This window comes from Venturia canescens, chromosome 1, assembly GCF_019457755.1.
Source record: "Venturia canescens isolate UGA chromosome 1, ASM1945775v1, whole genome shotgun sequence".
NCBI classification, from domain to species: domain Eukaryota; kingdom Metazoa; phylum Arthropoda; class Insecta; order Hymenoptera; family Ichneumonidae; genus Venturia; species Venturia canescens.
The window spans coordinates 19,964,163-19,990,250 of NC_057421.1; the positions used below are offsets into that span (position 1 = coordinate 19,964,163).

The 26,088-nt window shown below is 37.8% G+C and overlaps 2 protein-coding genes across 3 annotated transcripts in view; one reads left to right on the forward strand and one right to left on the reverse strand.

Annotated features, from left to right (window-relative positions):
- Positions 1-157: 157 nt before the first annotated feature.
- Positions 158-2,481, reverse strand: LOC122416907 (RWD domain-containing protein 1). The gene is made up of 4 exons (XM_043430053.1): positions 2,238-2,481; positions 1,000-1,349; positions 575-761; positions 158-487 (listed from the first exon to the last, which is right to left on the reverse strand). Exons 1-4 carry the CDS (start codon positions 2,305-2,307, stop codon positions 366-368), a joined length of 729 nt encoding a protein of 242 aa, XP_043285988.1. The 5' UTR covers positions 2,308-2,481; the 3' UTR covers positions 158-365.
- A 228-nt stretch (positions 2,482-2,709) lies between these two features.
- The window catches only part of LOC122416896 (uncharacterized), a 48,389-nt gene continuing 25,010 nt past the window's right edge, over positions 2,710-26,088 (forward strand). Inside the window, exons 1-2 of one of the 2 annotated variants that reach the window (XM_043430027.1) lie at positions 2,710-2,797; positions 3,165-4,400. The gene's annotated coding sequence lies outside the window, so the exon portion shown is untranslated. Of the gene's footprint in view, positions 2,798-2,828; positions 4,401-26,088 lie in introns of those variants that run through there. The other variant, XM_043430016.1, reaches the window with a different exon arrangement.

A 26,088-nucleotide genomic window follows, 5' to 3' on the forward strand; every position in this document is an offset into this window, starting at 1 on the left:
TATTTTCTGAGATAACCAAGTTGATATAAGTCATTCTAATTAAAAAATAAAATACTCGTCGTTACGAAATTGTGTAGTCCAAAAAGGTTCTACGATTAATGATAGTGAGAAATTATAATGAAAGCAAAATAGCAAAGAAGAAACAGTGAATTCGATGTTTAAGGTTTGTTGTAAACAAAGTTTTTTTATCATCCGAACGAAAACATAAGATATATGCGCATATTTACAGAGTCATTTTGCACGTTCATTCACATAAGCGATTCGGTTCTCTCCTTAAACGATTTCCTCATTGTTCCGGGAAGATTGAACCGGAAAGAAGAAGAAGAAGCCAGGAAAAAATCTTAGCTCTTGTAAATTCTCGTTTCTTAGGCACTATCGTCCGAAGCATTGTCCGGATCAAAGTCCGGATCATCCTCGTCATCTTCGTCATCAAGATCCAAATCGTCGAGATTTTGGAATAGACTTTCGTCCACTTTCACCGCATCTCCTGGAATAAGAGGAAAAAAATGACCAATGAAAAGTGGACGAATCCTGAGGGAAACAAAAATTTGTTCCAAGAATCTCTGATTCGCACCATCCTCGAGGAATTTCAAATCTGACTGATCCAACGTTTTATCGGTCATAAACAACTCTCTTCCCGTCAATTTTTTTCCCTGCTGGGCTAAGAGTTCGCGCTTTTTTGTGTGACCCATTTCATCATCAAACTTCTGTTTCCAAGTCATGAAAGTTTCGACCGAGACTCTCGTGCCCTCGAATCGTTTCTGGAAACCAAATTGAAAATGAAGCCTTCGAACACTGGTTACTTTTATCTTAAGATTCTATGAAACCAGAACTCAATGATATTATTCATTGTGATAGGTCACATTGAATATTACAGTTGTGAATGTGAATACTCCACTGAATAGTAAATAGAATAACTTATTGTTAGTCAATCTTTGCTCTATGTTTGTTTTGGAAAATTCTAGAATTTATACAGATTAATTAATATAGCATAATTACTCTTTCAGCTTCTTCTTCCTCGATCAATTTTTTTGCTGCGCTTTCTTCTCTGTGCAATTTAATTCTATCCCACTGTACGTTGAGCCACTCCTGAGCAGCGCTGACAAGTGTAAAAACCATAACCATACCCAGATTTTCATTCATTTGTTCCGCAAGATGTTCCTTGAGTTTTGTTTCGTCTCCATCCTCAAAATTTTCTGGTTCATCGATTCTGACCAACAAAGGTTCTTCTGGGTATTTAGGGGTATAAGTAAACTCTAATTTACATGAGAGCCCATTGTTAGATTCAGGCTCGTACTGTTCAGACTTTATCGGTAGGACAAATTTGAAATAAGGCACCGTTTCCAATACTGAAATAAAGAATATAATACAATGAGACACAGGAATGTGTAAAAATAAAACAATAGGAAAAATTAGAAATTTTCAATGCAGTCATCTCATGCCGACTGCAAAAGTGTTCCGACAATAATTCTGCAAATAGGGACTTGCAGAATTAAAAACCCAAAAATCACATATCTTTTGTTTTCGAGAAACAGTTACAAAGTAACATATTGTGTGGAGCAGTATTAGGATTTAGAAAGAATTACTATTTAATTGATGTAAATTACTAATCAATATAAATGAATAATTGTTAAAAAAATTCAATATTTTATCCCTAAAAACGTTGGGTTTAGGGATGCTCCAACGATTGGAAAATCACTGCAACTCTTTCACACTCATTTTGACAACAGAAAAATTTTTTTTTTAAGATTGGTATTGGTATTCAATATTGGTATTCACAATTAAAATAGCCTGTGAACTCTCATTTAGTATAACATTAAAATGTATGCAGTAAAGATCTAACGATCGAAAGATGACATCGATTCAAACTGTTGAAGCAACAGTATTTCAAGATTGCAAAATGAATTGGATGTTAGGTATTTATATTTAATATAATTTAATATAAATACTTTTAATATTCATCAATACCAAAAAATAATTCATTGTTGTATATTCGAAAATATTAGAATACAAAAAGTCCCAGTTCTAAGCCCTATTCATATTAGAAATGATTCACAAGGTTTTTTGTCAAAGAACTGTTGGAATTTTTCACATTCAATGATAAATTTATGACAGAGTTGACAAACTCCTGCAAAAATTTATACTTGCAAGGAGTTTGTAGTTCGACATGGAAAAAACACTACGGGACATGCGGAACTTTAGAGGTTATGTTCCCAGAAATAAATATGAAATCTCACTTTCGAGTTCACCGCAGTATATGGAATCCAATGCTTCGATCTCATCCTCCTGTTCAGCTTTGTGATCCATATTCTCTACAACGTAAAATTCTCAAGTTTCATTTAAAATTATTGCATTCAAAGTGTTGACAGGCACGATCCAAACTCAACGACGTCGCGGAAATAAAATGAGCCAGATATATTATTTTCTCATTTCAGTCGGCTGTCGGCATTCAATACACGCGATCAACGACACGACCTGTGAACACGACAGATCGCTACCATGCCAAGAGCCAGACAAAGATGAAACATAACAAATATACCGAATTCGCACGACTTTTATTGGTCGCTGAAGTATGGCGCTTTTTCGTGGCGATTAATTTTGGTAAACATTGGATGGATCGTCTCTTCAGTCTCAGGTCTCAATCGAGATTGCAAGTTGCAAGATGCACCTCCATCGAAACAGTAAACAGCTGATTTTACCCGGTCAATCGATAAGACAGAACGGACTGGAGAATTATTGATTATTGTGGTAGCAACGAAGCCCGATTTTGGCGGTGGTAAACTCCAACAGTTTGCAAGTACATTATTTCGATTAATCACTGAAAATTGGATGAAAACAGGTTGATAAATGTCGTGAAGTTCTCTAGGTTTGTCTGAATCGCACAAATGTGTACAGACGAATCGATCTTTGGTTTGCATCATCGATCCCACAATAATTTCAATGCCTATATTATATAAATATATACCCGATCATTCAATGGTATATGTACATAATTTTGAAATTGATAAGCTCGTCGAACATAGCGTGTGATTTCAAAATTAGCACAATTTCGAAAAAGCTTCATATTTGAGTAAACTCAAGAGTAAATTTGATCCCGTATTCCCAATGCGAATTTCCTAGAGCATCCTACTCGACCAATTGCTAGTAATTTTTTTTTATTCTAGCATGGAGAAATTTCTTTCGAGATTTAGAAGACTGAAATAAACGACCTAAAAGAAAAGGAGAGTCAACGAGTTGAGGTGCGAACACAATAATACCTAAACCAAAATTATTTTTGGAAATTAACGTACCCAGTAAATTGAATTCTAAGCAGTCGATAAAAAATCACTCTGTACATTCAACTCTGGTGGCAAAATTTCAACTGTGTGCGGGAAACTGGAACTCAAGTGGCAAAAGTGCAACCGAATACAGTGTGACGAATTGAAGAATTCTTATTCTAGTTATACGTCGAAATATTTCGTCTTCTCTTCGACCAAAAAAGTGATGAAAAAAAAAATGATAAAACGAACCCGATAAACGGTTAAGTGGGGTTGGGGGTGTGGCAGAGCGAGGAGGGTTATTTTGCGTTCGCTAGCGCGGGCAATGAGTCTGCGCCGAAGCGTCGAAGAGGCGCGTCTCTTTTCATCGTCCAGGCTCTCCGTCGTCCGGAAGTCACAATAGCCGCATTATTCGTCTTCGGACTACCGTGAAAGACTCTGCGGAAGTGAGAATGCCGCGAGGGTGTATTTGTGTATGTGCGTTGTGAACGTCGCTGTGCGCAAATGTGCAAATCCAAACAAAAAGGAATCCGGTTAAACGAAATAAGGTAAAAAACATTGAAGAGGCAAAGCTTACAGAAGGAAATAAATACGAGACGGTGGACGTTGCATGACCGGCGAAAAAAAGTGTGATAAAAGCCTGCGGGTTTAGAATCAAGAGTGACGAAGAAAGATAGAAAATCCATTTGGTTCCTCAATATAAAATCCGTGAAGCCGGCAAACTAACGCGAAAATGTGAAGTAAAAAAAGCTCTTTTGTATTAAATATTCCCGCCAAAACAACGGACTGCAAAGACGAGTAAATTTTATTCAACTTCGTGCTGGTTTTTTTTCGGCGCTGATGCAACCGGATTTCTCGAATTCGGACTCGCGTTTTTAGCTTTAGATATGTTTATTTCTATACGAATGTTAACTCATTTACATATATACATGTTTCACATGTATAGAGCAAGTCGATAAAACTCGACTAACCTCCCGTAAATTCCAATGGCTTGAAGAGGAACGAAATAAGAAGCGGAAAACAGCAAACCAGATCGAATCTCGTGCGAGATTTACTTAGCGGGTAAAAGAAAAGAAGGGGGGAGTGAAGAACATCGCGTCTGCGGCGAATTTCTCATCGACGTTGATTCTTCGAATTCGACGGGTAAGTCCTGTTTTTAAATGAACAATAGTTCCTCTCGTGCTCGTTTGTGTTTTAATTTTTTTTTCTAAAACCTCATTTCTCGCTGACCAAGAAATACGAGCTCATTTCCTTCATTATTTCCGTCTTTCGCCACGCTTTGGTCAGCCCTTTGAATGCCTGTAATGCGATTGAGTTAACGCACGGAAAATGTGAACTCATTTTCGCAGTTAATTTTCAAAGCAATTTCATTTAATCGATCGTCTTTTTTCCTTCTACACGCGTTTTTTCAAGTCTCTAAATATTCCGCATTACGCGGGAAGCGAAAAGTTCGCGAAATTCGTTTATTCGTATCGGGAGCGTCTTGGAAAACTTGCTTTGAAATTTTTTCTTCGTGGAATTTTCAACAAAATTAAAAGTTCCCTGTTTTTTGTTATTACTTTTTTCCCCCGCTTCTCACTAATCTGCTGTAACCGTCCGCAGCAATAGACGAGCGTAGCGCTCGCATTGTTGACAAATAAGATGGAAGGAGAGCGATATGAGAAAGAAGACGTGACTCTGTGAATTGCGAACTGATTCACGACTCGCATCGTTCGTGCTTCAGTCGTGTCTCCGTATTTCCATGTTTTTATTCGATGCTTTTCCTTTCCATCCTTTTTCGAATCTTGTTTTATTCTCGAAGTACCATTATCGATTTTGACCATATTTTGCCCCATCAGACATGCGTGGTAAAGGAAATTTTTCTTCTTTTACGTTTCTGTACTGAGCCCTTGCGAATAAATACTGAGAAAAAAATGACGTTGAGGTCGGTGAGCGAGAATGCACGAAAGAATGCTCTTATATCGCGAAAGAACGAGCGGTCGATTGCTCTCACAAACTCACAACCGAGACGCGTCGTTTCTTGCGCGCGAACGTAAACAATGGAACGGTCGACGACTGTTCCCTCCGCCACGACTTGACACAGCAATCATAGTTCGTCCATGGCAGCGAATCTCTTCTCGCTCTGGACCAGAATCACTCTTAATTATTTTCAGTCTTATAAATCGATGGATACTGAATAAATTCATTAATTATGTGACTTGCAGATGATCTTGGGAAAAATAAATGAAAGTTTGTGAAAAACGTCAACAACTTCGATCATGACATGAATCGATATCAAATATGAAAAAAATACTTTTTCTAGTGGTATAAAAACACAGAAATATGAGAAGTGGGAAAAGTTAATTGAGCCTCGGAAATCGAGGGGTTGAAAACACTTTTTTTTCGCTCTTTGAATTCCCACGTTTTTCAAGAGAGCAACGATTCTCGTGCTATTTTCCATCGAATTTTCCCACTTTCCCCGGCGGTTGAAAATGATCACGGAGTCAAACAACGGTCCAGGATGACGATGGCTGTTGTGGTCTGTAGTGGTTTAGTTGATAGTCCACGGAAATTACACCCTGACAACCAGAGCGCGCCGTCGCCTCTCTCTGCCTCGTTAGTACCACGCATTGGGCATTTAATTTGTTAGTTATTTGTATGGCTCACATATTATCGAGGTTTCTTACTCAACATATGACGCCGAAGTTTCCAACGTTGGAGTCCGACGAAATGATCTAAAAAAACTCTCAAATAATTTCAGCAAATCTCCAATTTTCTTCCCTGCCGAATTTCCAATTCGTCATTTTTCAAGCCACATCAATAATTCGTGAATTAAAAAAATAATGAATTATAAATCTTTTTTTCGTTCGTTTCGTTGAACTCCAACGTTGCAAACTTCAGCGTCGTACTCAACATTTGAAAATAAAACATACTCTACCAACTTTTCCTTGACAGCGATCATTTTTATCAGACTTTAGTCCCAGGCATGATTGAAAGTTTTATAATCTATGGAGGATCGCTTGAAATCCACCAAAATGGAGAGGTTCCGCAAGTTTGCCTGGCTTGAGCAGTTGCTTCTGTTTCAACTGGCCGGTTCAAAACCTCAAGGCAGATGGAACGAACCAGCTGGGACAGAAGCCGCTCAAACAATGCAGATCCAAAGTCCTCCCTTTGTTCAGTATTACTATAAAATCTGAATGCTTGTTCCCAGTGATGATTTTTAGCAGTATTTTTCATGGCGCTGAAGTTCGCAACGTTGGAGTCCAACGAAACGATCTAAAAAAACCCTCCAATATTTCCAGTAATTCTCCAATTTCGTTCCCTGGCGAATTTACAATTCGTAGTTTTTCAAGCTACGCCGATACTTTAAATAACACGTGAATAAATACGTGAAATAAATCATTGGTGAATTACAAATAGTTTTTTCCTTCATTTCGTTGGACTCTAACGTTGCGAGCTTCACCGTCGTTATTTTTCACAAAAATTGGAGGCTTAACCACAATTCTTCATGCTTTTAGGCAAGTTCATTAACCCCCTCTCAGACCGAGACCTATTTCGCGTTGACGGAAAATGATTCCCTTCATAATTTTATCTCAAAATACTTTCTAGTTTCCGAATCCATTGTGACAGTTCAGTTTTTTTGTTGGGAAATATGAATTTTTAAATGTTCGCTACGGGCAGCACCAGGTCCTTGGGGAGCAAAATCAGGAAAATTTACGAATGAATCTAGCACCAAATACCTTAAATACATCATATTAGCTTCCCTTTGAAAGGAAATAACGTTTGGAGTACGAAAAAAAAATGTGTACTCACTTTTCTTTTGCGATAACTAAAGCACCTTTTCACACAACGCCAACTCAACATGAAACGCCGACTTCATATTGATATTTCGATGGGTTAAAGCAGTTTATCTCTTGGTTTAGGAGCTTCTATGATGCAATCTAACCTTGCTTGATGGAAATAGTCAGTTAGAACCCCGACCTTACTGACCGATGCAGTTTTATTGGGCCTGGAAGCGCGTGTTGCGTAGAAGCAACATACGGTCCGAGAGGGTTAAGGAGGTTAAAGCGTATCTTATGTTAAAACTATTTTCCAACTTTGCACACTAAGATTTTTTAAACAGAAAGCTTAAGACAGTATTGAACTTTTGGCGGGATATGCCGATGATTCACCGTCGTGAAATTGAGATATTTATTGTTGAAGTTAGCAATTTTTTGAAAGCTTCCATAAGAGCCCATGTTTAACCTTGTCATTTTCAACAATGAATATCTCGATTACCAGGCGGTGAAACCTCTCCAAATTTTTGCACACATAATTAAACCCTGTTCAAGAAGATTAACGTAAATTTTCAATTCATTAATTTGGAATAATAAAATCTAACGACGCTGAAGTTTCCAACGTTGGACTCCAACGAAATGAGCGAAAAAAACGTTTTTAATTCACCAATTTTTTATTTCACGAATCGTTGGTGCAGCTTGAAAAACTACGAATCGCAAATTTGGCAGGGAACAAAATAGGAGAATTACTGGAATTATTGGAGAGTTTTTTTCGATTATTTTGTTGGACTCCAACGTTGGAAACTTCAGCGTCATAAAATCTAATGTATTTTTCGTATCATGTCTTATATATATCGCTTCAACTTCCTTAATACTTGAGCAAAACGGCGATAATCAACGTGGATACAGGGCACGAATCGTCGTGCGTAAAGCTTCCAGAATTATTGGAGCTTTTGGACTCGTCAATCGAGAACTCTTACGGGGTAATTGGAGAATATCGTATCAGTTACGTTGTCGTTATTAGGGGTCCGATTATAGGTGAAGCAAAAGAGAGAGCGAGAGAGAGAGAGAGAGTGAAGAGAACAAAGAGAATGCGGGAGATTGATTGATTGATGGTTTATTTATGCTGCGGTACAATCCATTGTGCGATCAAAAATATAGTAATTGGATATAGGAAGCGAGGAGCAAGAGAGAGAGAGAGAGAGGGAGCTTTTGTATCGTTGGTACTCCGTGATATTGTGAGCGCACAGTAGTTATAAGTTGTATATACGAAAACGGATGGAGGCAGCAAAGGGCGATGAGAGTCTTCCGCAACTCGATACTTTCCTCACGCTTCGCTTATTGCGACAATCATAGCGAAGTATCTTGTAGGGCTGTAAACTGCATCGATACTGGTTGGAAGCAATTATTTCACACTTTGTTTCGAGGGGCAGTCGCGCAGTCGCACTGTTTTCACAAGAACACAATCCTTTAGGATACTCTCAGAAGGAGCTGAAGTGGAATTTTCTCTTCGGAATTCGTTTATTCTCAAAATCATTTGAGGTTCAAACATTCCGGTATCCATAAAACTACCCAAGTTCGATCAATTTTTTTCCTCCGATTTTTATCTTCGCCTGCTTGTGAATGATAAATACGCTGGAACGAGAAAGTATTATAAGATACGAAGAATTTTTTCCATTTTGTTAATATTCATGTGAGGCATTATTTATGCCAATGCGAAGGAAACATTCGGCCTGGAGAGAGTCGCAGGCTCTACCGTATGGACGAAGAGAAAAAACAGTTTTTCTCAGTTTCCCTCTCATCAGATACAGCGTTGGTTAAATTTTCTTTCATCAGAGATCAGCAATCCTGTTGACCCGCGAAATGCAGGGCCGTTCCGGTTAATCGAAGCCGTCACAATGCGTTTCCTTATGGTCTTTCAATCTTTTTTCTGTACTTTTTAAACTACTGATCGAAAGGGATGAAGTATTTTATTAAATGTTCGACTCAATTCGTAGTGGTGAAAGAGAATGAGGAAATACGATCAAGAGGAAGTAGGAGAGACTAATAAACATTAACATGCCTCGATTTTTTTTCTAATTATCAGAATAATCGTCTCCATCAATGTTCATATATTGAGCTATAATTGTGCACAGTATTTTTTTCAATTATCACTATAATTTACTGGTAGAACATTTTGTTGCTAAAAAAATCAGTGTAGACCAACAGTGGTATGGGGTTGGCTAACACATGTGTCGACGTACATGGGTGCTCTAAATGGGCCCACTTAAGAGGATGGATCAGCAGTCGATATATCGCAACCGTGAGTGCGAGAAATCGAAATTCTTTGGCACAGTTTGACCGATTAAAAAAAGGCTCTGTCAGTCGATTTTTGCCATCGTTCTGCGTAGGCTGACAGAATGACGCTGAAGTTTGCAACGTTAGAGTCCAACGAAATGATCTAAAAAAACTCTCCAATAATTCCAGTAATTCTTCAATTTCGTTCTCTGCCGAATTTGCAATTCGTAGCAATTCAACCTACACCGATGCTTCGTGAAATAACAAAATTGGTCAATCATAAATGTTTTTTTCGTTATTTAATTGGACTCCAACGTTGCAAACTTCAGCGTCGTCTGACAGAGCCTTTTTTTAATGAGTCAAACTGTCTCAAAGAATTTCGATTTTGAAAATTCCAAGTGAGGTTAGTCGACTGATCCATACTCTTAAGGTGTGCCAGTAAAAATATAATATTCTGTGTGTAAAACTGCAATTCTGATTTTGATGGCGAGGATGATCATCAAATATTTATTTTTCTCACAATTATGGACAAAAATGATCTTTACATTCACTTATGTCAACATTTTGTATTCATTTTTCGAATCATCGAATAAATAATGCTTGTGTCAACTTGCCCCGACCATGGGGTAGATTGACACAACAAATGGTTAGTCAAAAAAGCAATTCAATAACTCGCTTCGTTTTAAATTTAAAAATTCAAATTTTCACTTGACATAGAGGACGGTTGCTTCTATTCTAAACAATCATTTGGTTTTAGAAATCGTCTTTAGTTCCTTGATTACGAGCAATAGTTTGAGAAGCTGGCCAATCAGCCTCGGCCTCCCCTACATTGAACCTAACTTCCGTACTTCAGTGGATAATGTTGTGGGGACAATCACTACTTCCGCCTATTTTAAAAGCGAAAACACAAGTGACCGTTTCGTTTTTGCATTTTAAAATTGACAAGCCTAGTGTTTTCAATAATTCAAGGATTAATTCTTCCTCTTTAGTTTTACACGACGACGCTGAAGTTCGCAACGTTGGAGTCCAATGAAATGAACGAAAAAAACATTTATAATTGACCAATTTTTTATTTCATGAAGCGTCGGTGTAGGCTGAATTGCTACGAATTGCAAATTCGGCAGAGAACGAGATTGAAGAATTACTGGAATTATTGGAGAGTTTTTTTAGATCGTTTCGTTGGACTCCAACGTTGCAAACTTCAGCGTCGTAGTTTTGCTACTTGCGACCCCATCGAGCTCAAGAATACGATCGGCAAACCTTACTCCACTCTTCTGACTTCCGGGTCATTAAAAATCCAATACTTCAATTTCCATTTCCGTGTACCAAGTAAATACGTCGATTGACTCTGAATAATAAACGATTGGAATGAAAACTCTAAAAATTTGACACAAATCATTCTTTTGTTCGAGCTTCTCCATCGGTTTTTGTTATTCGAGCTTTTTTCACCTCCATCAGTAGAAGTAGTCGTCTCAACGTCGTCACGTTCGTACGTCATACGGAATTGAGGAATTTTATCGCTGCAAAACCGTTTATATTGCTATATACACGGGTGAGTGTCTACGTGGATGGCTCTCCAGTGAAAAACATCCCATGGAGCTTTTAGTTCGAGTGTCACAAACCACCCCGCTTACTCTCGTCCGTGGCACACTTAAGCTCTCCAATCTTCTCACTGTTTGATTTGTCCGTAACCCATTACTGCACTATCGTACTAGGTAAACTTATACCAGTTGCTATACACGCTATACTAATCTACACTTGTACACACAAAGTGTCTAAACAAGCACACAAGTTAACGTCGCACCGGTACAATCACTGGCACCGATGGACTGGTCGCAGCGCTCCGTTTGACTCTATCATTATATATTAGGTTGGCACCGAAAATCTTCAAAGCAAGAATCTTTGCGTAATGTAATCGACCATTATATCAACTCGAGGATATCATCCCTGCCAAATGGACTTCTCGATACCTTGAGCTTTGTTTCACTCGTTGTGTAGACCTTTCATAGTGACCTGAATCTCGGTGATCCTCGGGATATGAACTTTATCGGGGATCCGCAATGAATCGAAGACTGACTATTGATTTGTTGGATTTTGTACGTAATTCAATCTCAGGAGAATAACGCGACGTTGAAGTTTGCAACGTTGGAGTCCAATGAAATTAACGAAAAAAATATTTGTAATTCACCAATTTTTTATTTCACGAAGTGATTGGTGCAAGTTGAACAACTACAATTGCAAATTCGGTATGAAACAAATTTGGAGAATTACTGGAATTATTGGAGAGCTTTTTTAGATCATTTCGTTGGACTCCAACGTTGCAAACTTCGGCGCGTTGTTGAGAACACTTTCAGGCCGATCTTTTTCGAATGATTCGATGACGTATTTTGAAGTTAACCCGTCGATAGGCGCGCTACCTCATCCAACTTCGTTAGTCGCGTGATAATTCTCTCACAGTCATTCCTATGTCACGCTCCCCTCCAACCGCACCTTCCTATACCTTAATAAAGATGCGAGAGAAAATCTCATAGTGCGACTATCGACGGGCTAAGAGTATGGATCGACTGACCTCACTTGGGATTATCAAAATCGTAATTCTTTGACACAGTTTGACCGATTAAAAAAAGGCTCTGTCAGCCTACGCAGGACGATGGAAAAAATCGGGAAGAAAAAGAATTTCGATTTCGAAATTTGCAGCTATCTCTCTCGTACTCACGGTTGCGATTACCGACTGATCCATCCTCTTAAGAGCCACGAATGTTGCTCACCGGACCCGAACAATCTTTTTATCTCGTACGCTCAGTTCCACTTGTATCGATTCGACAATAACGAGTTTTCTCAACTCGAAAATCGTGACAACCGTATAACGAGTTGTGTTCAAGTTGAATCAGTTTCCGAGGAAGTATAACGGACGGAGATTTTCATGATTTTCGTCAAAATCGAAAACCTGAAGTTGCCATTTATTGTCTCCGTCGCGCGTATCTCCCGCGACTCGATTAATCTCTTGAAAACTACGTGAACCATCTAACTTTACAATTGGTCAACTTAAGCCGATTTTTCAGGTTAGAATTTCACACGTTTTACTGTCACAGGCCACATATCCATAAATACGTGAATGAATCAACGAACAGCAGAGTGCATTCCATTTTCTCAATGTTTTTTCCCACGCGTCAAGTTACTGAAAAAGGTCGAATATCAGTTCACGAAGAGTGCCAACGTTCGGAAAGATCTTTATAATGCCAGAACTATAAGATTACACGAGGAATAGAAAAAAGAATAATGTCAAGTTAGTTGTGTATTCTCCTGTACGCGATCGGAATAGTATCGATCGGAGTACGAGAAGAGAGATGAAACGTTGAGAAGGGTATATATGAATGGAATGAAAAATTCAAAAGACTTTTAATTTTGAATGTATATACGCCTCGAGGGAATTCTCTATAACCGGTGGAAATGAAACGACTGAAAAATTGTAGTTTTGAGCGAGAGTCTCGGTGAAATGGTTCCGGAATAATATAAAGGATCTGGTGAAAAACGGTCGAGCTCCATTTTCAATATTTCAAATTTAACGCGATACACGCATGACTGTTGAGAATCTTCGTGATGAGTGAATCAGGTTAGAAAAAATTTCAAGTTAATTGTTGTTACATCAAAGTCCTTGTTATTACAGGATTTCAAGTTCACAGCACACATCCAACGGAGTGGGTTAAGGAAGTTGAGGCATTAGAACGAAAATCGCTTTTAAACCGACTGCATCTTATAGAGTTAAGTGTAAAAAAAATCAGTTAAATTTTGAAACAGTTTAGGAGCGTCGTTGCTGAGAAAAATCAATAAAAATTTTGGCCAAATAACATGTAATCTTATGGAAGTGACACATTCAGTGATATCTCCGTTAAAAATGATGCTAAAAATATGAAATTTTTTGAGCAACATGAGCAAGGCTTGCTGAATAATGTCAATTTTTTCAGATTTATTAGGAGATTTGCTGAGATTATATTAATAATAATCTATTTCGCGTACAGTTTTTTGAGGCTAGGATCGTCACCGTTCGTGCTTTCGAGTGAGCTTTCACCCGTTTTTCATCTTTTTTTTCCCAACTTTTCTTTAAAGTGTATGCAACATTGCCAAACTGTAAACCGGCCTAACTTTTGAAAGGTACAAGGTACACTTTTGGGTAAAAAAAATGACTGTACAGCCTCAACTTCCTTAATCGAGAATATTCGAAGGATTCCGTGATAAGTTTCACATTGCAATGGAGTTCAGAGTGTGATCGTATCTCTTTTACTACGTCGTATAAATGCACATTGCGTTTCTGACAATTGGATTAAGAAAAGAAAGTGGAGCACGAAACGCAGTTCGTAAAAGCTTGCGATCTTTTAAATCTGTGCTGCAACGAAAGGTTCGCGCGTATGGTGGGCTACGTCGAGCGTTTTCGAGCTCGCGTTTCCTGGGTGTATACATGCGTGAATGCCAGAGCCATTACTTCCAGAACGAACTATGACTCTTTTCGTTGCTCTACTTGTGAAAGGGCACTTTTGGCTCGGTAATCCAGGACATTCGATGACATCATCGAGGTCGGTACGCGACGCAAAAAACGACGAATTGGAGCAAAAGCATGGGAGAGAAAACGTCGGTTGAGGGAGTGGCGAATTTCGGGCTTGGCTGGTCGGAATAATCGCTCGTTTCTTGTCACTTGAAACTATTTCTCCGTTGTTTTTTCATTTCTGGAAAGGAAACTTTTCAGTGTTAATTATTGATCAAAATTTTCACGGAACGCGAAGAGACGGTTGACGGAAAAGGAGTGAATTGTAAATTATAAATTTTTATAAATAAACTACGTTTTTTTGTGGCTTGAAAATTCGAAACATTTTGAATTACTCGCAGTGGCATTCAGTATTGATGAACCGATGAACTTTTCACCGAGCCCTATTTTTCCATGCTGCTATAACAATTCATTGCATTCGCATGTAATTTCTCGTAAAATTTGACTTTCAACCAAAGATTCGTGCGAGTTTGATTACACGAAATTGCATCGCGTCGATGCTGTAAACCGAATTTGTAATAAATTTTAATTTATTCTTATTGTGAGTAGGAGGAAACTGGAATACGCTGCACTAGTCCATCGCATTTCCATGCAATTTTCATAAAGCGTTATCATTGCAATAAAATTGCACGCGGTTCACGAACAATTAAAATTCATTCTTCTACCAAAATATTTACGCAATGTGCTAATGAAACTAAACAAAATTGCTTTTTTTCATCCGTAATTTTATCTGGAAAATACCAGCACGCTAGGCTGTGCGTTTCTATATATTTTCCCCTATCGTGATGTACGATCAAGCGTCGAAAATTTGTGCATTACGTTGCAGCGAGCGAAAAAGCTTTGGCACGTAGCCAGACTTGAAATAACCAAAAAATAAAACAAAAAACTCTCCTTCGAGTATAGAGTATCGCTGTGCGCCGTGACTACATGCAAGTTTTTCGTAAATAGTTGTGAACGTACAACATCCGCCGCCATTGCACTATTCATCGGAGTTTCAGAGTTTTTTTGCCCCTGACTCGCTCTATTCATTCAGTTGAAGAATTTTGTCTGAGAATGTCAACCCTCAATACACAAACGCCAGCTCATCGATGCAGTTTTTGAAGCAAAATTAGTGTCACCATTATATTAATTGGTGCGAAATATGAAAATCAAAAGTTTCAGAGGTTCATTCAAAAAGGAGAATCCAAAGTCGAAATACGTTTGGAACGTCGAAGAAAGCCGAATATACCCAACCTTTAAGAGTTTCCAAATCGTTTTTCTATTTTCGTTCACCGGACCCAACGTCCATCAACCTCATACGAGATTTATCGGATCGTATTAACGTTAAAATTCGAACGCAGACCCCTGCGAATGCATTGACACATTCGTCAAAATTCTAAATCCCACTTGAATAATTCGTTGTGCCAATTATTCTAATTTCATGCCCGAGCGAGCACACTTATTTGCGTGCACTTTGAAAGGACACGTGTTCATCTGACTGAGCGACTTCAGATGCTTTCATTAGCATTTAGGAGAAAACGCATCACGTCGACGACTCTACAGCGCTGATCCCACTATCAAAAGCCGCTAAGGAAAAACACGCACGTAGATCTACGATTATTCATAAATTTATTAGTGTAGAATAATATTTTATTGCGATACAGTTTTTACATTGTTCGTCAACATAAATGAGACGTGGCTATAAAGAAAACAACCGTAAAGATCGGTAATGTAAACTTCGAAAATCTAAACGTCTCGTTTGGTCAACCGGTTATTCGCAACTGCTTCGAACAATAAAAATATGATAACTAATTTATTTTGCGTTATTTGACAACGTTTTTCACCTTCCTTCATACACTCGATCGATTATCTTTTTCAATACTACAATGAGTTTATAAAAATTCTTGCTTTGTTGGGATACCACGTAGAAGAACATTGAGAAACGAATTGTTTGTTGGTAAGGTCAATTACATCGTTGAATACTTACGACTACATATTTTGTAATAATAAGAACATTTTTGTCATTTCAACAGTAGATTTTGTGGAATGAACAAATAGACAGTTGAAATGTCTATTTTTTCATTCCTTCAAAAATTCATTCCTTTCAACAACATTTTTTGCTCGATGTAAAACGTTGAAACTTTCCTTTATTTATTTTCCATACCGACAACGAATTTACTCCATAAAGCGGTTGACGCACGATCAATGTTTTTAGAAAGAAGTAATTTAACTCGAAGCGACCAACTGTGTTTAAGTGGCTTTGAATTTTCAAGGAGATTCCTCATCGATTTAGGTGCCGGCGCAATCACCACGGGAAATCGTGTATGCAAATGGAGCATATAGTAAAATAAATAATCGAATATTCGATAGCGAGGAGTAGAGGCGCAGATATCAGAGAGTAAAAGATAAAAATGTAGAGAGTGAGACTTATACGCTCGCTCTCGATCTCACGCTGTCTCGGGGGTTTATTATCTCGTGTGCTAAAATCAGATTTTGTGTGCGGATCCGTGTGCATGCGATACGAAAAGCTGATCCGCCCATGCTGGTTATAGCGATGAAAAATTCGAGGGCAAATTCTTGGAGTTGGTTCGATCGAGTTTCGTACGAGAACTGTATACGGGAAATACCGAAAAAACTTAATAAAATGAAGCAACTGCGTCTCGCGAGATATGGGTTTATTGATCGACGATCAATAGAGGGGAGGATTTAACGCTGACTCACAACAAGACGTCAATTTTACTCATTTTTCGTAAAGAAACTGAACGAACTGAAAAAGTGACGCAAATCGAGTATTTCAAAACCAAAGTCCATGCATCATACGAAATTGTATATTTTATTCCAGGAAATTGGAGCGTTTGGGCGTACAAGAGTGCGCCGAAGCTCGGGCGAAAGCTTTTTCTTCTCGGGTTTCAGCTGGCACCGCGTCCTTTATTAATGCACAATCCTGCGTCCACTCATGGCAAAACCGTAACATCTAAAATTCCAAAATATCGGATGAAATTGTTCATTGAATTAATTCTTAATTGGGTCAACAAAATTATGCAAATTGGAAAACTTCGACGCTGCTATTGCTTCGTTATTTTGGTATTTTTTTAGAAATTTGAATACACCTTTCCGAGCGGAAAAGCTCTCTTTGAAAGTTTGATTCACTGATGCATGCATGTTCAAAGTTTCAGAATTTGTAAAGCAGTAAGGCAAAAGTGTATTCCCATCTTTCTGAAAATATTTGTATTTTCCATATTTATTCAGTTATGACCGAACTTGCATGGGGAAATCGTGGAAAATGCTCTTCCACTATATTCCTAACTATAGTCGCTCTTGACACGCTTCTCCAACGCAATATTGAATTATGTACAGGTCGAGACTGCGTATAAGCACAAATACGAATAAACCTCGATCTATACACGCTTATGAGTTCCCTTAATGCAACGAAAAAAGCTTTCGAGCCGCGTCTCATATGCAGTTTCCCAACATTTCAGTATGCTCTCGTATTTTTCAATCCCTCCGTTAATTTTCGATGAGGTTGGAACCATTGCGATCTCAAAACTGCTAAACGTCAAGTCTTCTGTAAACTTGCTGTCACGCTGTTTACAATTTGCACACTGACGTTCGAGGAAAGTTTTCGACGAGAAATTCAGGCGGAGCGAAAATTACGGGAAATGTTAGATGAACTTGCAAATTTCTTTGATCTATGAACGCGTCAATTTTCATTCCCTATTTCAGCATCATTTGAACCTTAATTCGTTAATATTTTGCTTAAAAAATATTTTGAAAGCATGTTTCATCGAAAATATGTTTCGTTTCCATTCTTAGAGGAGGTGCAGCATATATGGAATACCAATTTGTTCTTAAGAAATGTCTGAAACATTTCGAGAACGCGAGGACAACTGCATGAAAACGTTTAAAAAACTATAAACCTTTGATCACCTTGAGCAAAAAATTAAAAAAAAAAAACTCAAGAACCTCGTCGAAGTTTGAGCAGAAAATATAAAAAAATGACCTTCGACTTAGGGCCCAGGACGACGTTGAAGTTTGCAACATTGGAGTCCAATGAAATGAACGAAAAAAACATTTACCATTCCTAACACCTCTCACTGATCAGTAGCCATATTAAGGAGGGTGGCTAGGGACGATACAATGTTGCCATGCTAAACCATGTAAAATACATTAAAAATTTCAAAATGATAAGAATTTAATAAAATTTGGTGAACATATTCTTTAGAGTTAAATTTGAAAATACAAATTTTTTAAGATTTTTCTTCTGTACAGTTATCGATTAATTGATCACTAAAGTTCATGTGTATAAGCATAGCGTTTCCATATATATAGGTATACATTCCGGGCATAAGAAATCTGCTTTAATGCGTAATTACTCGATAACTAAGCAGAAGAAAATTTTGAAAAAAATGGTGTCTTCGCACTTGATGTTGAAGAACATTATCACCAAATTTGATCAATTTCTTATCAATTTGACGAACGTAGCCACCCTCTTTAAGTTTAAGTTTGAGCCATTGAAACGGAGATGGCGTCCAAATTACCTGCACAATTCCACATACGCTGCATTCCCTCTATTAATTGTACGTAATCGAATGAAACTTTATTCGTAAGTAACTTCAATTCAATCACTCTCCGTTTTGAGTCACCAGAGTCACTCAATAGAAGTCTAATCATTGAAAATACAGCGAGACCGAATGGACCTTTAATATTTGAACAAGAGCTCGTCTCATCTTTTTTGATTTGCTTAGAATTCATTAGAACTAATGATGAAACAAAAGTTTCGAATGGAAAAAAAAACTGAAAAGAATAGTCAGCAGAACCCACTGCGGATTAAACACGAGGCAGCACAGTAATTAAGCTCCTATTCTCAAAAGCTATCGAGTTCTCTTTTCCAAATGTTTTAACGGAGACTTTCCACTCTCGGAATACATCATACACTTTGTCATGAACGAGTGTTGGAACGCATATAAAGCGCGACTAAGAGTTAGGGGTACTACAACATATCGATTTATGGAAATGCGTCGTCGTCGCACTGGGTTCTTCGCGTAGCAAAACTTTCCCTTGAAACTTGAGTAACGTCCCACTTTCTCTCTCTCTCTTTCTTTCCTTGTCTCTCTATATCAGTCCTTCGTCATGCGAGAGACGATTACCGGAATAAATAATCTGACGTAACCATGAACCACCGCTACACAATACACCATCGACACAACGGAAAGGACTCAACTTGAACCCTTCAAGGAAATTTGTCACCCTTCAATATCTCCCAAACAAAGAAATTTGTGTACGAGACGAATATCACGAACTTGCAAAGTGAACCGGATATGTTTGTACGACGCTGAAGTTTCCAACGTTGGAGTCCAACGAAATGAACGAAAAAAACGTTTTTAATTCACCAATTATTTATTTCACGAATCGTTGGTGCAACTTGAAAAACTACGAATCGCAAATTTGGCAGGGAACAAAATAGGAGAATTACTGGAATTATTGGAAAGTTTTTTTCGATCATTTCGTTGGACTCCAACGTTGGAAACTTCAGCGTCATGTTTGTGCCTTGAAATTTGGAATCTGGATGGCACATTATCAGCATTGTACCTGCAGATTTTTCGAGTTCGTCCTGCCTTTTATCAACTCAACAATTCACTGTCGAGTTGTACTATGGACCTCAAAGAGACACGATCACAAAGAGATTTCCTGAGTAAATTCAAGCTTACCCAAAGCTTTCACTTCAACATGCTCGACTTATTCTTTATCTACCGATGATCACGAATCACTCCTACGCAGACCGGAAAAACTAGTTCTGATCAAGAGACTTGGTTTAATGTTTATGGAATAATTAAAAATCTGCGAGAACCTATGTTCTCATTTTACGTTACAATATTTTCAGTAATAAATCGCGTTACTATAGATAGGACTTTTCAAAGGTCAGATAAGTCCCTCAAGGCGTAGTTCAGCAGTCTCGTAAATCGTGAAATCTTGAAACTACTTATTCCATCCCACGCTTTTGCATTTTATCATTTGCATCGTAATTATTATGTTTTCCTTAGCACGAGCATTAAGATATTTTCCGGGCAACAAAGAGAGTCACGTGACACGCTTCGTTGAGACCATTCGTACTGTGTGTCCCGTCCTGGATTTTTTCTTTTCTTTTTATCCCCATCGAGGATGTCTTTTGGAGGTTTTGTTTTGGTACTTTGCGTTTACGATGATGGTGCAACGAAAGAGAGATAAAGGAGAAAGAGTTTGAGGTTGTACATATCTGTATACATGCACGATGTTCTCACTTTTGGCGATAACGTAACGTGCGGTGAAACGTCGCGAGATAATAAAAATACGTTCTACGCTAAGAAATATGAAAAAAGTGTCTGAAATGGCAAAAACCTTAAACGAAGGCTCGAATAAAGTCAACGCCATAACTTTATTTTATCGTTTAACATTCTTCAAAAACTTCGAAATTAAAGATCGACTTGAAACTACGATTTGATATTTTTCGACCTCGATATATTTCGTGGTTGGTTTGATTGTCTGCGGAGTAAAATAATGAATGTGAAGAATGAGGATCGAGAAAAAAACGTCGACGTAAAACTGGTTTATCTACGGTTGATTAAATCACGGATTGTCCAATTATCAAGTTGAGTAGCGATTGAAACAGCGAGTGGCACTTTGAACTTTTCGTATTTTTTCTATGAATCGTGTGTACAGTTCTGCCTGAAGTAATTCTGTTCTTCGTGTCGTTCGAGTTTCGAGTACTCGAGCTCATCGAGTCGCAGTTAGTTCTCATCGCGTGCGCAATGGCAAAGGATTTAGACACCACTCGGTTAAGGAAAGTTGTAGCAGTTTAATAGAATGTAAGCGTCAAATTGAAATGTCATTGTTGAAAAAAACCTTCAATCAGCCTCACAATAACTTGTTTTTATTCAACCGTTTGTTTCTCACGAGATCACGATGGTTTTGAGGCAACTTTCTTCGAAGGTTAACGAAAAAAACGAATTTACATTTTCATAACGACGAGCCTTTCGCGACGAAACAGGTGGCCGTTTGTGAAAATATGACAAAGGAAAATCGATCGCTGCCTGGTGTGTGAAGATACGTCGACTCACATTGTTCCTCGTGCTCCTATAGCTATAGATTGCCCTTCGCCTTCCTCGGCTCCGGTCCCACACCCGATATGGTAAATCTGGGAAAATTTCAAATCAATTACGTGGAGACCCTCGCGAGAAAAGGTTGTGATGGTATTAATTAAACATTTTTTTACTCTCAATTTCATCTATCGATCAATAGGGTTTGTTGAAGAGTGTGAAAACTCTATTTTTCTTTGTAGAATCTGATCATCATAATCGATTTTTATATCCACTGACATAAAAAATTCACTCCCATGTTAACTACCTGAAGCATTAATAATGTGAAATTTCTCTCGAAGGTTTCTTCGTCAATTCGATGAAAAGGTGCTGAAATTTTGGAAATGTTCAGTGAATCAATTTCTGGGGATGGTCTTAGATCTAGAAACATCGATCCAGGCATACTTTCATCGTCAAAAACATCAACTGCCAAAAAAATGCGAATTCTCAATACTCATTTACGTCTTTGCAGCAGAAAATTTTTCGACAAATAATCGGATCAGTTTTTAGCCCGGATTTGTCTCTAAAATAACAGAAGATATAAAAAAATAATGCAAAAAGCCTCAAGCTTTTTGGACAATCGTTAAATGCGTTTCACCAGACGAAAAATCGTTTCACTAATTGATAAAAAATTATTTTCCGATCCAATTTGTCAGTTGTCTAAAGCTATATCACAACATATGGAACGAAGCGATGCTCGTTTCAATAAATTGATGATCCTCTGTCAATCGATGGTGTATGAGAACTGTCATTAGATTCGTGTATAATTCGAGCAGTTACCTAAAACCGAGCGACATGTAGCGAGTTCGAGTTGAATTTCGACATTTCGACACGCCTCGCAAACAATTGCATACGAAAGCTGTGGTGGTAACATTCCTCATGAAATTATAAGATTTGAATTGAACAACGTTCAAATTGAACATCAATGCTTCATTTATACGTGCTCGTTTTCCAATACTCGCGTATCGAAAAGGTTTCTCATGCGGATTTTGGGATATGTAGCCATAAAACTACCGGGAAATGAATTTTCGTAACTTCATTGAATGGTTTCGGTATCGATGTGTACTTTGAAAGTTTGCAAAAACATATTTAGCATAATTTAATGAAAATGACGTGTTTCGTGCTTTGTCATTTCCGAATCTAATTTGGAGTTCCACTCCAACTGCTCAAATTTAACGTGGAACGCATTTCCCGGTAGTTAGTATATCATCAAGTCCATAATGAATTCGAATAATTACGAAACGCATATGTACGCGGATATATATTTATGCAGAGACGTCAAAAGAGCAATTAGGAGGTATTTTGCGAACGGGGAGTGTTTGCCGGATTCATGAATTTCATTCGTCCCTGACATTATCATACTTCTATAATTATTTTTCTCGCATATTGCCCTCATTGCATGATATAATGTCAAATGAAAAAGGCAATTCGTTTTTGGTGTACGTACACGATGACAAATAAGAATGTGCAACCGAGAATGATCCCGATCTCTTTTGCGTGCTCATACGCACATATTTTGTTTGCCTCAGACCCGGAAATATTGTGCGAGTTCTAAATTTATGCAGCGCGACTGTGTTGCACATCGCGTTTTCCACGTCCGTGCTCTTCTCCTTCGTCATCGTCATGCACACTCTTTTCCTCGCTCGTTCTCTGTTCTCTTGCTCTTTCTTCCTCGCTCACGCCATATCCAAGCTGACTTTATGTGCACCGGTGAAAATGATAAATATATATAAGCCAGCAACTCTTCCGAGAAGCTTTGCCACAACTTCCACAACTCCCTCGCTCCGTCTTTGTCTCTTTTCTATTACAACTTTAATACAAGCATTTGTCATTGCTTGTGAGATTTTTCTGTGAGGGATCCTTCGAGAGAATAATATAACTGTGAAAACGCAGTACAGGCATTTCGCGAGAAAAATGGAGCGTTATGCGCTTGATTTATTAGCGAAATAATTTATAAGCTGAATCCAACAAATATTGTTCGGATCCTGGCAAGAAATTTCTTTTTTTTCTTCATTTTCCACTGATTTTTTCTGCCAACAGAAGTCTGCAATGATAGTGGATCAATAAAAATATATCCAACTACCAAAACTTATCGCATTTATCATAATAATTATTGTCATTTCGATTTCATCTGTCATTTATTATTGCGTCACATTTTTACGTTGCTGTGTATACCCTCGCTGGTTTTTACGAGCCCGTTCCATCACCTGAACCCCATGCACTTTCCTCCACTCACTCCCACGTTCTCGTGAGACCCCTCACGGAATTTACCCGCAGCCACGCTTTTCTAATAATCTACTGAATCTCATTTGCATGGAAGCTGAATAAAACTATTGAGAATTCAGCTCATTCATGCGCGGTCCATATTTGTATTTAGTTTAAGCCGATCAACAGGATCAAAAGCTCAGATTGCGTTTAATCTGAGCTTTCCTGGGTGCCTGGAATGACGCAGAAGCCACACTGTTAAAAAAATTTTTTTCAAACAAGTAACTTTTTTTTAATGCAAATAAATGAATTACTTGTATATTATCTAGTAATTCATTATTGTTTCCATGTAAATATGTTTTTGACATAAATTTAATATTTTTATGAAAACAAATATAAATTTCTTAAAAATAATGGACCGTTAATAGACGAGATTGCACGTTCACTACAAACAATGCGTCAATTTAATTCGGCTGACTAAATAAAAATTTCGACAGAGCTTTCGAATTTTTGCAGCCAAAGTATGTTTTGTTCGAAATGAAAAAAATGTACAATCTTAATTTAGAAAGTAATTTCTTTCTTCTTCCTGGAATACAAATTTTTTCGATTAAAGTTTTTTATTTTTATACCGAAGAGTAATGCGATTGCTGGAATAAAAGTCAATTACTTGTTTCAAGTACGTTGCGTGTTTCCAATGAAAAATATTGCATATTTTTCATGAGTAATTTCCATGTATGTCATCAAAATAAAATATTGTCACCAAAAATATTATTTATTTACCACGAAAATATATTATTTGCTATTGGCAGCAATTCTGTATTTAATTTAAATAACGGTATTTAGTTTCAAGAACCTTTATTATAACGACTAATCAATAACTGCCAAAAAAATGATTTATTGGACGTAAAATATTTTTTTATCCAACCCAAATGAAAATATTTTAGTAGTCAATGAATTTCCCTCAAATAATTTGAATTACTTGGAAAAAGAATTTTTTTTTAACAGTGCACAAACTTGTCATGGACCAGTAGTCGTTGGACGTTCTTTCCGTGGTTTTTTCACTTATTTTCACTAAAATGTATGAATTTCTTTAACCATTTGCTCAGAAGATTGTGGATACTGAATAATTCGTTGTAGCAGTTGATCAGTGAGAAAAGAACGTCACGGTAGAATACGAGCAGTGAGGTGAAAGCGGATGAGCGGAGTAAATCCAGCAAAGCTCCTGCTTTTTATTGATCGTCACAGAGCCTCCTTTCTCTTGAGGGTTTATCGGTCAAATGGTAGGACGCTCAACTCTCGATTTTACGGCTCACCGATTCTCGTGTATCTCCGTCAAAACATGGACCGAATTCTCATCTTATTCCATCTTTTCTCCTATTGTTTAATCTCCTTGAAAGTGCGCAGGACGGATCGACGAGAAATAAATTATTCACAGGTACAAGGCTGAGTTTTTTTCGATGATTTTGGAGCTCGTATCCATTGCGGCCTACGACGAAAAGTCACAGTTTTATATTGAGCTTTGTTATTCAATAAATTCTTGAGGGTATTCCACCTTTTCAAAATCTCCAGATCCCTTTCAAACCTGAATTGTGCAAATGTTATTCTTGAGACTGAACAAAAAGTCGTTCGCACTCGAACCATTCCAAATGTAAATATGTTTTTATAAATACTCCCCGAGCGCGCTCGCAAGTCACTATTTCGTGCTACGTTCTGTGAGCAATGCTCTCGTCCCTTTAAAATAAATATGCGTCGTGTGAGCGGTGTGAAGCGCCAACAAAACTTTTCCTACGTGGTTATTTGGACTTATGTGGGGAGTTTTTTGTTTTATGGTATTCCATACATGAGCGAGCCCCAATGTTCGTGCTCGAAATTTCGTCTCGAGTAGCCGACCGCATGAATCCTAATGAATTCAACATTTAACACGCGTTCCGGTGACTCGCGTAATGAGCAACTGAAAACATGAAATCATAAATATTTCTTTGAACGAATGTGCACGTTCACCCACGCAGTAAATTCTCAATATTCGTATCATAAATCGCTTTTCAATTACTGGTAATCCAATGAAATATTTCCATCATGATCCGAACCGAATGATTCCACGTCACTTATGATGCTGAAGTTTGCAACGTTGGAGTCCAACGATTTGAAATGAAAAAAATTTTCGATTCTCCAATTTTTTATTTCACGAATAATTTCAAAAGGTTGTATAACTATGAATTCCAAATTTTGGAAGCGAAAAAATTTCCGGAACACCCCTTACAGTGGGGTTGACATGGAAATTTTTCAAAACCAAAAAAAAGTCTTACCACGACCGGTCAGAAACGCGTTTCAGGCTATTCTGAATCGAATGAGATATACGTGAAATGACCGAAAAAAAGTCCCTTCTAAGGAAATGCCGTGGGACTTGATGAAATTCGGGCTCGTGTCGAATGAACGAATGACATTCATTATTTCGTTCAGACGCCTGTTCTGGCATTCTCCAATTTTTTATTTCGCGAATATTTTTCAATGATCAAAACACACCAACATGCCAAATTTCAATCGAAAATATTTTCTGTAACAACCCCTTCCAGGGGCTAGAGGTTGAAAATAATTCGCCAAAATCACGGTATGAGGATTCTCCAATTTTTTATTTCGCGAATATTTTTCGATGATCGATACACGCGCCACCGTGCCAAATTTCAATCAAAAATATTTTCCAGAAGGACCCCTTCCGGGGGGTTGAAGTTGAAAATAATTCGCCAAAATTACGATATAGGGATTCTTTAAAATCTTAGAATGCATTTCTCTGTGCCAGGAAGAGCATTAAATCCTAAAAGTTGAAAGTGCTTTTTTAGTGCACTTTTCACTCCGAGGATTTAAGAGTGCTTTTTCGAGTACACCCCATTACTACTTTTTTCAACAGTTGCTGAAACACGTAACTTTCTGTATCGTAGACAGAAAAGGTTGCTTTATATAATTAT